Source organism: Monodon monoceros, unplaced genomic scaffold, assembly GCF_005190385.1.
Source record: "Monodon monoceros isolate NGI ecotype Baffin Bay Population unplaced genomic scaffold, NGI_Narwhal_1 Super_Scaffold_16, whole genome shotgun sequence".
Lineage (NCBI taxonomy): Eukaryota > Metazoa > Chordata > Mammalia > Artiodactyla > Monodontidae > Monodon > Monodon monoceros.
Window position 1 is genome coordinate 93,676,372 of NW_021703772.1, and position 13,292 is coordinate 93,689,663.

General features: G+C 38.2%; 1 protein-coding gene across 5 annotated transcripts in view; it reads left to right on the forward strand.

Annotated features, from left to right (window-relative positions):
• The window catches only part of ZRANB3 (zinc finger RANBP2-type containing 3), a 263,665-nt gene that overhangs the window by 100,190 nt on the left and 150,183 nt on the right, over nt 1-13,292 (forward strand). For 4 of the 5 annotated variants that reach the window (XM_029224581.1, XM_029224584.1, XM_029224586.1 and 1 more), the window contains one exon: nt 12,068-12,086. The exons of the other annotated variant lie outside the window; for it this stretch is intronic. In XM_029224581.1, the coding sequence (XP_029080414.1) occupies nt 12,068-12,086 (19 nt within the window). The remainder of the gene's footprint in view (nt 1-12,067; nt 12,087-13,292) is intronic. 5 annotated transcript variants of the gene reach the window in all.

Genomic DNA, 13,292 nt, shown 5'->3' on the forward strand with positions numbered 1-13,292 from the left:
AAATTGATAGGCCAGATTTGACATATGGACAGTAATATGCAAACTCTTGCTTTAAGGGAGTGAGAATTCCCTTTAATTGTTAAGTGCTGAGTTTTCCTTTAGAGTATAATCCAAAGAACAGTACTATAAGAATATTCTGGGGCTTCCCTGGTGACACAGTGGTTGAGAGTCCGCCTGCCGATGCAGGGTACACGGGTTTGTGCCCCGGTCCGGGAAGATCCCACATGCCTCAGAGAGGCTGGGCCCGTGAGCCATGGCCGCTGAGCGTGCGCATCCAGAGCCTGTGCTCCGCAACGGGAGAGGCCACGGCAGTGAGAGGCCCGCGTACCGCAAAAAAAAAAAAAAAAAAAAAAAAGAATATTCTGGATTATCTGAATAACTAGTTTAAAATCAGGCATTTATGTATTTGGTACTCTGTTTGGCACATAGGGGTACATGCATGTAGAACATCATACTCATGATGGAACTGATTGATTTTTTTAGCTTCTGAACTTTAACATATCAGTAACCATGATAGTCCATATGAAATGAAGAATTTTTCTCCTCTTAATTATAGTCATAGTTATATACCTGTTTGATACAGATTTCCATAACACCTCAGAGTTGACTTGATATTTATGTGATTGAGGTGTCTACAGTGTTTCCAAATCACTTCTTAAACTTGGTCTTGGAATTTGTGGCAGAGCCTGATGTCACTTTCCCCAAAACCCTTATTCCGTTTTTCCCTCACTGACACAACCCAACCCTGGTGGGGGGGGTTGTCTCAATGACCAGCTAAAACCCCACTTTTCTAAGCTCCATTTCAACTAGGAGTGGTTATGTGACACAGTGTAGCCAATGAAACATTAGTAGAAGTTGCTGAATAGGGATTCTGGGAAAACCTGTTAAAATAGGGTCAACCCAGTTGGCACGTACCCTTTTGTCCTCTTCCTTTCTTCCTGCATCAAACAATGATGCCAAACCTGGAACTGTCACAGCTATGTTTTGACCTGCCAGGAAGAAAGAACAAGAAAATTGTAGAGGTGTGGCTCTGACATCTTGGCTGTTCCTCCAGCATGGACTGCTAACTCCAAGCTTCCTGTTCAGTGGCAGGAAGGACGGAGTGAGGGGGAAAATAGGCCTATCTATTTTGGTCATTACTATTTGGGTTTATATTTTTGTGCAGCTATAAATTCTCTCTCATTAAAATAGTAAATACATGGGCTTCCCTGGTGGCGCAGTGGTTGAGAGTCCACCTGCCGATGCAGGGGACATGGGTTCGTGCCCCGGTCTGGGAGGATCCCACATGCCGCGGAGCGGCTGGGCCCGTCCGGAGCCTGTGCTCCGCAACGGGAGAAGCCATGACAGTGAGAGTCCCGCGTACCGCAAAAAAAAAAAAAAAAAAAGTAAATACAGGATATGGATACAGTTTATATATTAAGTAGATAGAAAGCTATTTCTTTTCACCGTAAAACCCCAAAGCATCAATTTAGTTTCTGCAAAATGACACCATCTATCGTATTAAATTAATATTGCTAAGTAGAATTATTTTTATTTTGTGGTTTATTCTTCATTTTGTAAAAGTGTTCTCATTTTAAAAATACTTTCTAAACTCTGTAAGTATAAGGAATTTGTACCTAGTTTTGAGTTTGTTCTTATTTGACATAAAAAATTCTTAACAGTAAGTTTTTCGGAGAATATTTTGTTTTGAAATGAGTTTGATGATTACTCAGATATGAGGACCTGCTTGAGGCATTCATTTTGAACCCAGCCAATATATTTTTTTAAACATGACTTGAATTTAATTTAATTTAATTTATTTATTTATGTATTTATGTATGGCTGCGTTGGGTCTTCAGTGCTGCACTCAGGCTTACTCTAGTTGTGGCGAGCGGGGGCTACTCTTCATTGCAGTGCATGGGCTTCTCATTTCGCTGGCTTCTCTTGTTGCACAGCACGGGCTCTAGGCACGCTTGCTTCAGTAGTTGCGGCGTGCGGGCCCTAGAGCGTGAAGGCTTCAGTGGTTGTGGTGTGTGCACTCAGTAGTTATGGCACGCGGATTCTAGAGCGCAGGCTTTGTAGTTGTGGCGCACAGGCGTACTTGCTCCGCGGCATGTGGGATCTTCCCAAAAGGGATTGAACCCGTGTCTCCTGCATTGGCAGGCAGATCCTTACCACTGTGCCACCAGAGAAGTCTGAACCCAGCCAATGTTTTAAACCTTTTATTTCTTCGGCTGTGCTGTGCGGCACGCGGGATCTTAGTTCCCCAACCAGGGATCAAACCCGTGTCTCCTGCAGTGGAAGCTCAGAGTCTTAACCACTGGACCACCAGGGAAGTCCCTCTCAATGTAACCTTTATTGAACATTTGGATAGAAGTGACTAATAGCCTATTTTTACCTTACAGTCTTTACCCCGAAAGGGTGCATAACATTAGTAACACTTAGTACACTTATGGCTTATATGTTTGTGTCCTGCTCAGACTAAGGGCCTAGCACTATGCCTGGTGCTCAAAGGAATACTTGGTGAATGACCAAATGAATATTGTGTGCTTGGTGGTTATTGAAACTGAAAATAATTTTTGATATATACTTGCCTTAATTCACCTTTACATCTCCACAAGATAGAGACTATAATAGAAGTGCTCAGGTTTTATTAACATATAATTCAATAAGTCCAAAAACTAGGCCAAAAGGAATATGTAAACAAAAGGTTATTGTCCTACCATATTCTGAGAGAGCTCTCAGTTTGTAATAAAACTATTTAACTTATTCCTCCATCTACCTAGCAACATTTAAGTATCAGTGGTGCACATGTCTTTATTAAGGAATGCTAAAACTGTAAATCATTTTTACTACTTATAAAGTCTCTTTAGACTAGATCACGCAGACTGACTGACTTCTTAGTTGCTTTTTTATATGAACTATGTTTTTGTTTTTAACTCCAAAATATTGTAATGAATGTTATTGTCTAATTAAGCCCTAAAAATTCTCCACTAATTACTGCAGGAATAATCAACTGTTTTGACCTGCAGTTTTATAAACAAGAATAAATAATTGCGTCGAAGCTAATATGTGGTATAATGGCCCAGTGGGAATTATTATAATCCTGAAAACAATAATAATTCTCTCAAAACAGCTGAGATACACCTTTTTTAAAAACAAGTTAGGAGGATGCAGAGACTATTTCCTGTTTTGCTCTTGTAAAAGTTATAGGGTAATTTTGTGCTAATGAAGTCAGACTAACGAAGCATAATATTTTCAAAATATTATCATGCATTAGGGACTAGTTTAATTTTTAAAAACTCATGAACAGGAAAAGCAATTCTTTTTAAAACTTCATTGGTCTTTTGGTATACACAAGGATTTGTTTATAATACCCCACATCTCTTAATGTACCTTGAAATTATTACCAGGCTTTTATATCCTTCCTGTATGTGACCAGTGTTTCATAATAGGTAAAGAACTAACACAAAAGAAAACACTAAATGTTATTTTAACCTGTTTTTCAAATATGCAGCAGATGTGGGTTGCTTCACGTAAAGTCTTTCTCCTTTTCCTTCCCTGTCAACAGGCTCTAGAATTCTTTGGGTATATCTTCCATGTGCCTCTGAACGTTGGTGGGTAAGGATATGTTGTCTAGAGCTACTTAGGATGACACAGTAGAAAGACGACATGAGTTACCTACTGAATTTATCACCTGGAACCATCCCACCCTGGATTTCTTGCTATATATTATATGATATATTAATTCTCTTTAGCGATTAAGCCATTTTGAGTTGTTTCTTTTCTTGCACTGCCTCCTTATGAAAACAGTGTTTATAAAACCGGTTTTTAAAGTCAGTCAAATTTCCTTCCGTTAATAATGGCTAAATTGGAAGCTGCTGTCCTCTGTATCGTCCCTTTATTCATTGCCAGTATTTACTTACTGACAGTGAAGATAGTTATTTGGATTTTTTTTTAATAAGTTAATTTTTTTTATTTATTTATTTTTGGCTGTGTTGGGTCTTCGTTGCTGCTCATGTACCCTCTCCAGCTGTGGCGAGCAGGGGCCACTCCTTGCCGCGGTGCGTGGGCCTCTCACCACGGTGCCCTCCCCTGTTGCGGAGCACGGGTTCCAGGAGTGCAGCCTTCAGCAATTGTAGCACATGGGCTCAGTAGCTGTGACTCATGGGCTCCAGAGCGCAGGCTTAGCAGCCGTGGTGCACGGGCCCAGCTGCTCCGTGACATGTGGGATCCTCCTGGACCAGGGCTTGAACCCGCGACCCCTGCATTGGCAGGCAGGCTCTCAACCACTGCGCCACCAGGGAAGCCCTATTTGGATTTTATTGAACAGAACTTTTTCTTTTTTTTTTAATTTATTTGGTTCCGCTGGGTCTTAGTTGCAGCAGGCAGGCTCCTTAGTTGTGGCTTGTGAGCTCCTTAGTTGTGTCTTGCCATCTCCTTAGTTGTAGCATGTGAACTCTTAGTTGCAACATGCACGTGTGATCTAGTTCCCTGGGATCAAACCCGGGAACTCAGAGTTCTGCATTGGGAGCTCAGAGTCTTAACTCACTGAGCCACCAGGGAAGTCCCTATTGAATAGAACTTACCATCACCATCATAACAGCAGTAAAGTTTTTATGGTATTCCCTTTACAAAGTACTATCTTACCTCATTTTATCACAGCTCAGCTTACTTGGCTTAGTCGTTTCATAAAACAGATGAGACTAAGAAGCTGGATATAGAGGTCTAGGATATATTTAATTATATGCTTGCAAATAAGAGCAGTGCTCTAAGCTTTTACAGAAATGCAGCAGACCGATTTGATATGCAACCAAAATAAATACTGTTGTTTTGTAGTTTTTATTTGTAACAGAAATTTCCGACTCAAGGGTAAGAATCACAGACTCAAATCAGTTGTTTAAATAAACCCTACAGAGGTTTGATTGTTTTTTTTTTTTTTAATCTGGGGCTTAATTAGCTTTAGTTTCAAATATAAACATGCATTGTATGTCATAAAAACTTCAGGATATTCCGGGAAAAGAGTCCAAAAAGAGGTTTTAAATGTGGATCTATCTGGAGTATATTGTAAAAGACTTAGGTACAGATTTAGGACTTGTATATGTGTGATACTTAAAACTATGAGAATGGATGATAGCTTTAGGGATTTAGGTAGAGCACAAGGAGAGAATGACTAAAGATTGAACACTAAAGAGGGTGGGTGGGGCTTCCCTGGTGGCGCAGTGGTTGAGAGTACGCCTGCCCATGCAGGGGACGCGGGTTCGTGCCCCGGTCTGGGAGGATCCCACATGCCGCGGAGCGGCTGGGCCCGTGAGCCGTGGCCACTGAGCCCGCGCGTCCGGAGCCTGTGCTCCACAACGGGAGAGGCCACAACAGTGAGAGGCCCGTGTACCACACAAAAAAAAGGGTGTGTGGAAGAGGAGGCACCAGGGAATGGAGCAGAAGATGAAAGCTAGGAAGAGAGTCAGGATCGCTGGGAGGCCGAGGAGAGCTTTTGCAGGAAGTGGTTGTTCTATACCAGACACCATGAAGAGGTCAGGCTAGATGAGAGCTGAAGCTGAAGGTGTCCTGACCACATCTACTTGCCATTTGCCAAAGCAAAGAATGTTTTTCTAATTTTCAACCTGAATTTTTTCCTTTTATCATGTTCATGTTAGTATCATGTTACAATATTATATTGTGCACTTTGGGGATTTTACACAAAATCAGTAAAGGTGTAAATCTTACGTTATTATTTGTGACATATAAATATACATGTATATTTATATACACCTGCACACATACCCACACATATAATAGCTTGTGCTTACAAAGACTACTTCCAGAAGGCTACCCAAGAAATTGGTTACTTTATTGCCTTCAGAGCAGCCAACATCTGGGACATCCTTGAGGAATAGGGATTGAAGAGAGATTTTCTACTTTTGTACCTCTTAAATCGTGTGCATATAATGTATCTCCAATTCCAAAAATAAATAATATTAAAGCTAAACAAATAAAACGAAGGCCATTTTATCACGTTGAACTTTGATAATTATGGGGAAAACTATTTTAAGACACTGCTGTGGCTGGAAAAAATGTTATGATTTGGTCCTCTGAACTCATGGTCCCTGTAGCTTGGTCTGTAAGGGAGAGTGGGTGGATTTATTAAAGTAACGTTAAGTTAGCATTGGTCAAATATACCATAGTAAAGAGTGGTATGGTAGTATGTTATCAACCATATATATATATATTAAATTGTTGATTCCTGCTAATGGACAGTTAGCAAAATCCAGTAGCCAAAAGGTCAGTATTCTCCCTGGGGTAATAGCCCACTTCTGAAACCAAAAGATGCATGGTAATTGATTAAGCAGATCCTGTTTTCTCGTACTGAGTCCTGAATTCTATACTTATGATTCAAAACAGAGTTAGAGCATTAAATTCTCAGTGTAATCAAAATATTCTCTTGGAGAGTTTTTCTGTTTTCTTTTTACAGACATGATTTATTCAAAAGAGATATGGGTGTTAATTATAGAAAAGGTGGTGTTTTAATATAAAGAAATTGGAGAAAAGCATCAGGTTAAACATAAATTATTCAGTTCTATGAGTATTAGATTAGAAATTTAGCTGGTATGTAAAGTGATTGTCAGGAAAGTATAATGCTGTTCAGTTTTCTCTTTTCTATCTGTATAAGAATTTGGGTTAAAAATAGCAAACACTGAGCATGTGCATCATAGATACAGCTGCTGCAAACACCAGAGGTATGGATGCCGTGATACTGTAAGTGGATGATTAATGTAAGGGGCCTTAAGGTTTTGTTAACAGCTCAGTGAAAGGAAAAGTTGCTTTTTGATGTCTGCAGCCAAGATGGATAAATTATGATTTAAACAATTAACAATGAATTTGGAACAAAGAATAATTTATTTTTTGTAAAAATGGAAAACTGAACTGCTTGTAAAATTCAGATAAAATTGCATAGCTGTTGGCATACCAAACCAGGTTTAGCAAACACAATGAATATTCTTTAATGAAGGAAGTTTTCTTTTTAGCTGTAGGTTAAAGTCCCTATAATTCGAATTGTATTTGCCATTTCCCAATGGGAGAAAAAGCTGTTTTTATTTCCTTGGATATAAAGTAATTATGGGCAGTCCTTCATTTACAAAGTAGACTTTAGTTTCATTCAAATGTGGTGTAAAATTTTTATGAAGTGAGAAATTGGATTAGCTATATTTTCCCTTTTTATATTATGGTCTCCATCAGTCATCTTTCTTGTTTCCCTTCTCGCTGTTGACTCCATGCCCACTGTTCAGGTTTCCAACATGTTATATAGCTACTGCCCTATTTTTAATTTTTCTTTTCTTTTTGCTACCAAAATTCCTTTCTGATTACTCTGTATCTGTCGCCTCCCTTTTTTACTATCCACAGTCCTCTTAACAAGTGAGGATTGCAAGTGAGCTTACAAGTGAGCTCCTGATAACTTAGTATGGTGGCCTTTTAGCCCTCATCCTTGGCAACATCTTCGTGGCGTTAGACACTGTTAACCCATTTACCCTGTAGTGGATGTGTTTCCCGTGGACTTCTTAGTCCCTGCTCCTTGTTCTCCACCTCCTTGAATACTTTTAGTTCCTTCCCTTTGCTTTTGAAGTAAGAATGTTTCCCAAGGATCTAGCCATGAAAAAAATTCCCTCCTTTTTACAGTTTACACAGGAGAATCTCATTCATTTCTGCTTCTGTTATCATCTTCATGCATAGCTACCTTCTCATTTTTATTTATTGTCTTGACTTGATTCCCAAGTTCCTGATCCACAGATGTTGCACTCATAGAGTCAATAAGATATTTATGGGGTTATGTATACTATTCTATCTTTAAAAAATCTTCTCTGTACCCTAGTTTTCCTGCTGGCTACTACCATATTTCTTTGCTCCCTTTACAGGATAATTCCTTAAGACAATAATCTCTACTCACTCTCTCCCCTTCCTCTCTTCCCATTCTCTCTTGAACCCATTCAGGTAGGGCTTTTGTTCCCTACTGTTGTATCAGAGTTGCTCTTGTCACAGCTATGAATCAAATGATCAGTTCTTAGACCTCATTTCACTAGACTTCTCAGCAGCATTTGTTACAGTTGTTCATTCTCTGCTTCTCAAAACACTTTCTTAACTTGGATTCTAGGTCACTACATTCTTCTTGTGTCTTTTTACATTACTGGACAGTCCTCAGTTTCCCTTGCTGGATCCTTCTCCCTTTCGTGACCTCTAATTGTTGGAGTGCTCCACGGCTCAGTCAGTAGCTCTCTTCTCTTCTTCCTAGGTGATCTCATTTAGTCTCCTGGCTTTAAATATCATCTGTTTGGTATTCTGCTTTAGAATAATTTTAGTATCCCCTCTCCTTTGTTACCTCCCTTCAATTTTGCACATTCAGATTTTCAGAATGGGTCCCTTCTTCTAGAGTCCTTATTTAGAATACACATCATCCATTAAATTCATACATATTGCTCACCAGATTTCCTTTTCATCTTCTCCTATCTTGAATCTGTGTTAAGGTGTTTTTATTGTTTGGCTATTTTTCTTAAGTATGCTTCCTCAGATGGCTTGCTTGAGTGATATAATCTTGGAGATCTTGGTTAACCTCAAATATCTTTTTGTCATCCCTTTTAATTAATGGGTATCTCAGCTGGATATAAGATCCATGAGTTCTTCTGCTTTCCTTTCAAGTAGTCTAGATTAGCTTCCATTGTTTTTTAGTCTCTGGTGTTGATGATAAAATTCCAATACACTTGTTTTTTCCCTTAATGATAATTGTTCTTTCTGTCTGAATACTTACAAGGTTTTTTTCTTTATTTATAAGATTAATGAATTTTATAAGGATGTGAGTAGATACTTGTCTTTTCAATTCACCCTGAAACATGGTTACCCTTTTCAATTATCCACCAGAGGTGTTTCTTTAGCTCAGAGAAATTTTCTTTTGTTATTTACTTAATTGTTGTCTCTCCTTCATATGGTGTGTCTTTTCCTCTTTTGAACACCTATTTTTCACATTAGTTTTCTGGATCTATCCTTCAAATGTTTTTTTTGTTTGTTTTTTTCTTTTCCTTCACTACTTCCATTTATTTAACTTTCTGCTCTGTGCTTTGAGATAATCTTTGCACTTCATCTTCTAGTCTGCTCAGGTGTCAATAATCACATTTTTTTCAAAATTCATTTACTCATTTTAGTCTGGAAATCATGGAAGAGAGTGTGTGTGTATGAATGTGTGTGTGTGTGTGTTGCATTAGAATTTACTTAAGTGCTGAAACAATTTTTGTGTAGGTTTTTATGTTTTCTAGCACTTCTCTTTCACTAGATATGTGTTCTGATTATTTACTTGTATTCTGCTTTTTCAAATGTTTGGGCCTCTCACATGATCTGTTATTTTTCTGTGATAGCTCATTGGAAATCAGGTCTGGTTGCTGAACTGCCCTTAATAGCAGGAATGCCAGAGTTCGGGATAGATGTAGTGCCTAAAGTTGAAGGACAGCCCCACTAGAGATACCTGAAGGAAGCCCAGTGCTCTCTGATGTACTTGAACTGCCCTAGTTTCCAAAGTCAGGAAAGCCCACTTGTCTCCTGTTAAAATCCAGCATATCCAGAGGGCTCCAAGATAATCTTACAACTGGGGTCTTCAGATACTTGAAAGCCAAGCCAATCCAGCAATCCACAGCCCTTAGTTGTTTCCTGGGGCTCTGATGCTGCTTTTCAGTCAGTTAGCCACCCACAGGGCAATTTAGTTGCATACCAGTTCTTCACTAGAGTCATAAACCTTATCTAGCAGCCTTCAGGTCACAGCCTCTGCTTTTCTTTAGAAAGTTAAGGAACTTGGAGTTGGGCATAGAGGAAAACAAGCCACAGTCAAGTTGTCATATTACAGAATACCCTGGATCCTTTCTCATTCCAATGCCATTACATTCTAATGAGTCTCAGATTTATTATATCTCCAGTTCCCTACCATTCCCCCAACTCACATATCCAGTGGCCCACTCAACAGTTCAACTCGGATATCTAATGGATATCACAAAGGTTACACGTCCAAACCGAACTTTGGATTATCATCTCCAAACCTACTCCTCTCCCAGCCTTTCCAGTCTCAGTGAGTGCATTACCCCCATTTTTCAGTTAATTGCTTAAGACAGTATCTTAAGATTCATTTTTCTCTGTCTCTCATTTTATATCCACATCCCAATCGATCAGCAGATCCTGTTGGCTGTACTTTCAAAATGTACCTAAACTGACCACTTCTCACCTCCGTCATCTCTACCATGCATCCATCTATCCTTTTTCCTTTCCTGGTCTACTTCAGGTGCCTCCTGACTGCTTCCTGTGCTTCTGCTCTTGCCCTCTACAGTTTATTCTCTAGAAGGCATAGTAATCTTTTTAAAAGGTAAAATGTTGCTTACTTCCAAAGGATTCTAATAAAATCTAGACTTCTTGCCATTGCATATAAGGTTCACCGTGGTCAGGACCCTAGGTGCTTCCAACCTTATTTTCTACCATTTTCCATGACTCAGTCCACTTTAATCACGTTAGCTTCCTTCCTCTTGCTTAACTACATCATAACCGTCTTATCTCAGGGCTCTTGCACTCGCTCATCCCTTTGCTGAGAGTACCCTTCCTCCAGATTTTCTCATGATTCCCTTCCTCATTAAATTTGTGATTTGTTCAGATCTGTTGGAATTGCCTTATCATAAAGATTATTCCTGACCACCCTATAAAATAGCTCCTCCCTTATTTCCCTATTCCACCTACCCTGTTTTAGTTTTTTTTAATAGCATGTATCACCACTTGAATCATTTATTTGTTCATTGTCAGAAATTCTTCCAGTCACCCTCTATGAGGGAAAGACTTTTAAATTCACTGCTATATCCCTAGCACATAGGACAGAGCCAGGTACATAGTAGGCACTCAATATATAATATATACTTGAAGTGACATCTTTTCCAAATTTGAGTTGGATTTTACAATGAAAAAGTAGGTATATGCATGAATCTTCCTGGAAATAAGTCATATTTTTCAAAGTATTGCTTTTTAGTTTTCTGCTTTTTAGGCTTGTTTGCAAAAAATGTAATAAACTTTTTACTCTTGCATATGTTTTAAATTTCAGTTAAAGTATTTGTATTTTATTTTTCCATAAAAATACTTAATATGTAACCTGACATCTTTTTTCATTTTAAGAACGAAATTCCATTTTACTTGTAACTTATTCCTTAATGATATATTTATTACCAAATTATTAATTTGTGTCTTATGTTAAAAGAAACCATGTAATATTGTATAATGTCAAGGCCATTGGGAATAAAGGAAGGAAAAAATACAAATAGGGACTTTTTTCCTCTCTGATTTTTATAATATTCCAGTATTTTTTTTTACATTGCCTGGAAATCCCCTCAGTTAAAAGATAGGTTTTTCTCCTTACAATGTACTCACTGTTTCTAAGGGACCCCTCACGATCTTGACCATATCTGCTATTCTTTCTTTTTGCTCTTTGGTTTTTTCTTCTACTTAGGACCTCAGTTTATGCCCCCATCCTCAATTTTCAGTGGATAGAATTTACTTCTATAGGTTAACAAGAAAGAACAGAGAAGAGAGAACTCAGTAAAATAATAGTAGAAACCAAAATTCAGCTTGAAAATAGGCTTAGCATGTATAATATAGTGTATATACTTTTACCTATAACATGCTAATGCACTTTAATACAGCATTCTTCTAATCTCTAGGGAAGACCAATTTTAAGGTTTATTGGTACGGAGGGAAGTCATTGGTACAGAGGGAAGCCATTGGTACAGTCACTTGCCATTTTGCTCACATTTTGAAGGGTCATTGTAGCTGTCGCCATTGGTGGGATGTAGGAAACAGTACACCTGAAACTCTAACACTCCCACATCCATATGCTGTTGGCAGCTGGAGAGTCTTATAAATCAGCAATGGCCCATTTTCTCATGCACGCTTATAAACACCTCTCTCTGGCTTAGTACTTTAACATTTGTAAACTATTTTGTGGCAAGCTGCTCGATCAGAACTTTTTAAGTGGCTGACTTTGGTAATTAAGAGATTAATTTGGTTTTATTTTTGTTTTTTCCAGGTGTATGGTGGCTGATGAAGTAAGTGTTTTCATGATTTTTATGTCTTTTATAAAATTCCCCAACCAGTTTTTGTTATCTGTTATTTACCCTGTGTTCTCTGTCTTTCATATGACTATATATCTGTATGTGGAGAGGACAGTGGGAGAGCGAGGGAGGGCAGGGCATGGGGGCAGCAGAGAGAATAAAAATGAGAAAGAGAGAGTGTGCGTGTGCACATGCGTGTGCACGTGCCCGTGCGCAAGGCATGCATTTGGAACATGTTAATGTTAACATTAGTGATTCAAAATTCTATATTTTTGGCCTCAGAAGCATGAATGCAGCCCCAAATGAAACTGAACTCTTTTCTACTTGTCATAATGCTGCTTGCTTAGAAGCTGAACTTTTAAGATTTGGCTCTAAAGGTTATTGTTAATTGTTTTGTATGAGTGTGAAGCATAATGTTAAAATGGCATTTTACTATTACTAAACAATTTGATACCTTTAAGGGGCATGTACTCGTATACATTCATATTCAGGTTTTTTCACTGAAATGGAAGTTCTTGCTACATAAACTACAATACTCTTTACATACATTCTCAGAATGATGTAGATCAATAAAGTTCTAATTTTTGATATCATTTTGGAAAATGTGTTGATGTTTTCATGATGTCTTTAAGGATAACAGCAAAACATATACATTTAAAAATATAATAGAGGTGAGGGAAATGGATACTGAATTTTTTAAAAATATAAGTGAAAGCATAAAAGATTCTCCCAATTAACTGTCTTTTAGTTTTAGTTACATGTAGGCTCACCAGTGGCTTATCTCCACTATCTCTTCTTCAGGAAAAAAATGAATAAGAGTATAATATGCACATGATTGCCAAGCAGAAGGTTCATATAGGGTTTCTTAGTTCATGCTGATTTATAATTACTGAAGTTTTTAGTTTGAACTCTTCATTCTATAGGCATTTGTTTAGACTAGATGTTATAGTTAGAAACAGTCATTGCCTGTGAAAAACTTCAACAGTGTAATTAAAGAGACAGGACATAGACATTTGGAAAACAGTAGAAATTTCTATTCTGGAACAGGATGCATTCCAAAAGAATCTTCATAAATTTATAAATTTGAGAGTCCAAAATGACTAGAAGAAGCTTATGTTTTTAATCCCTGAATATGTTTTCACCAAATAGGAATATAAATTCATCCTTCAACCTCCAAACTAGGCATAACCATTTTATATA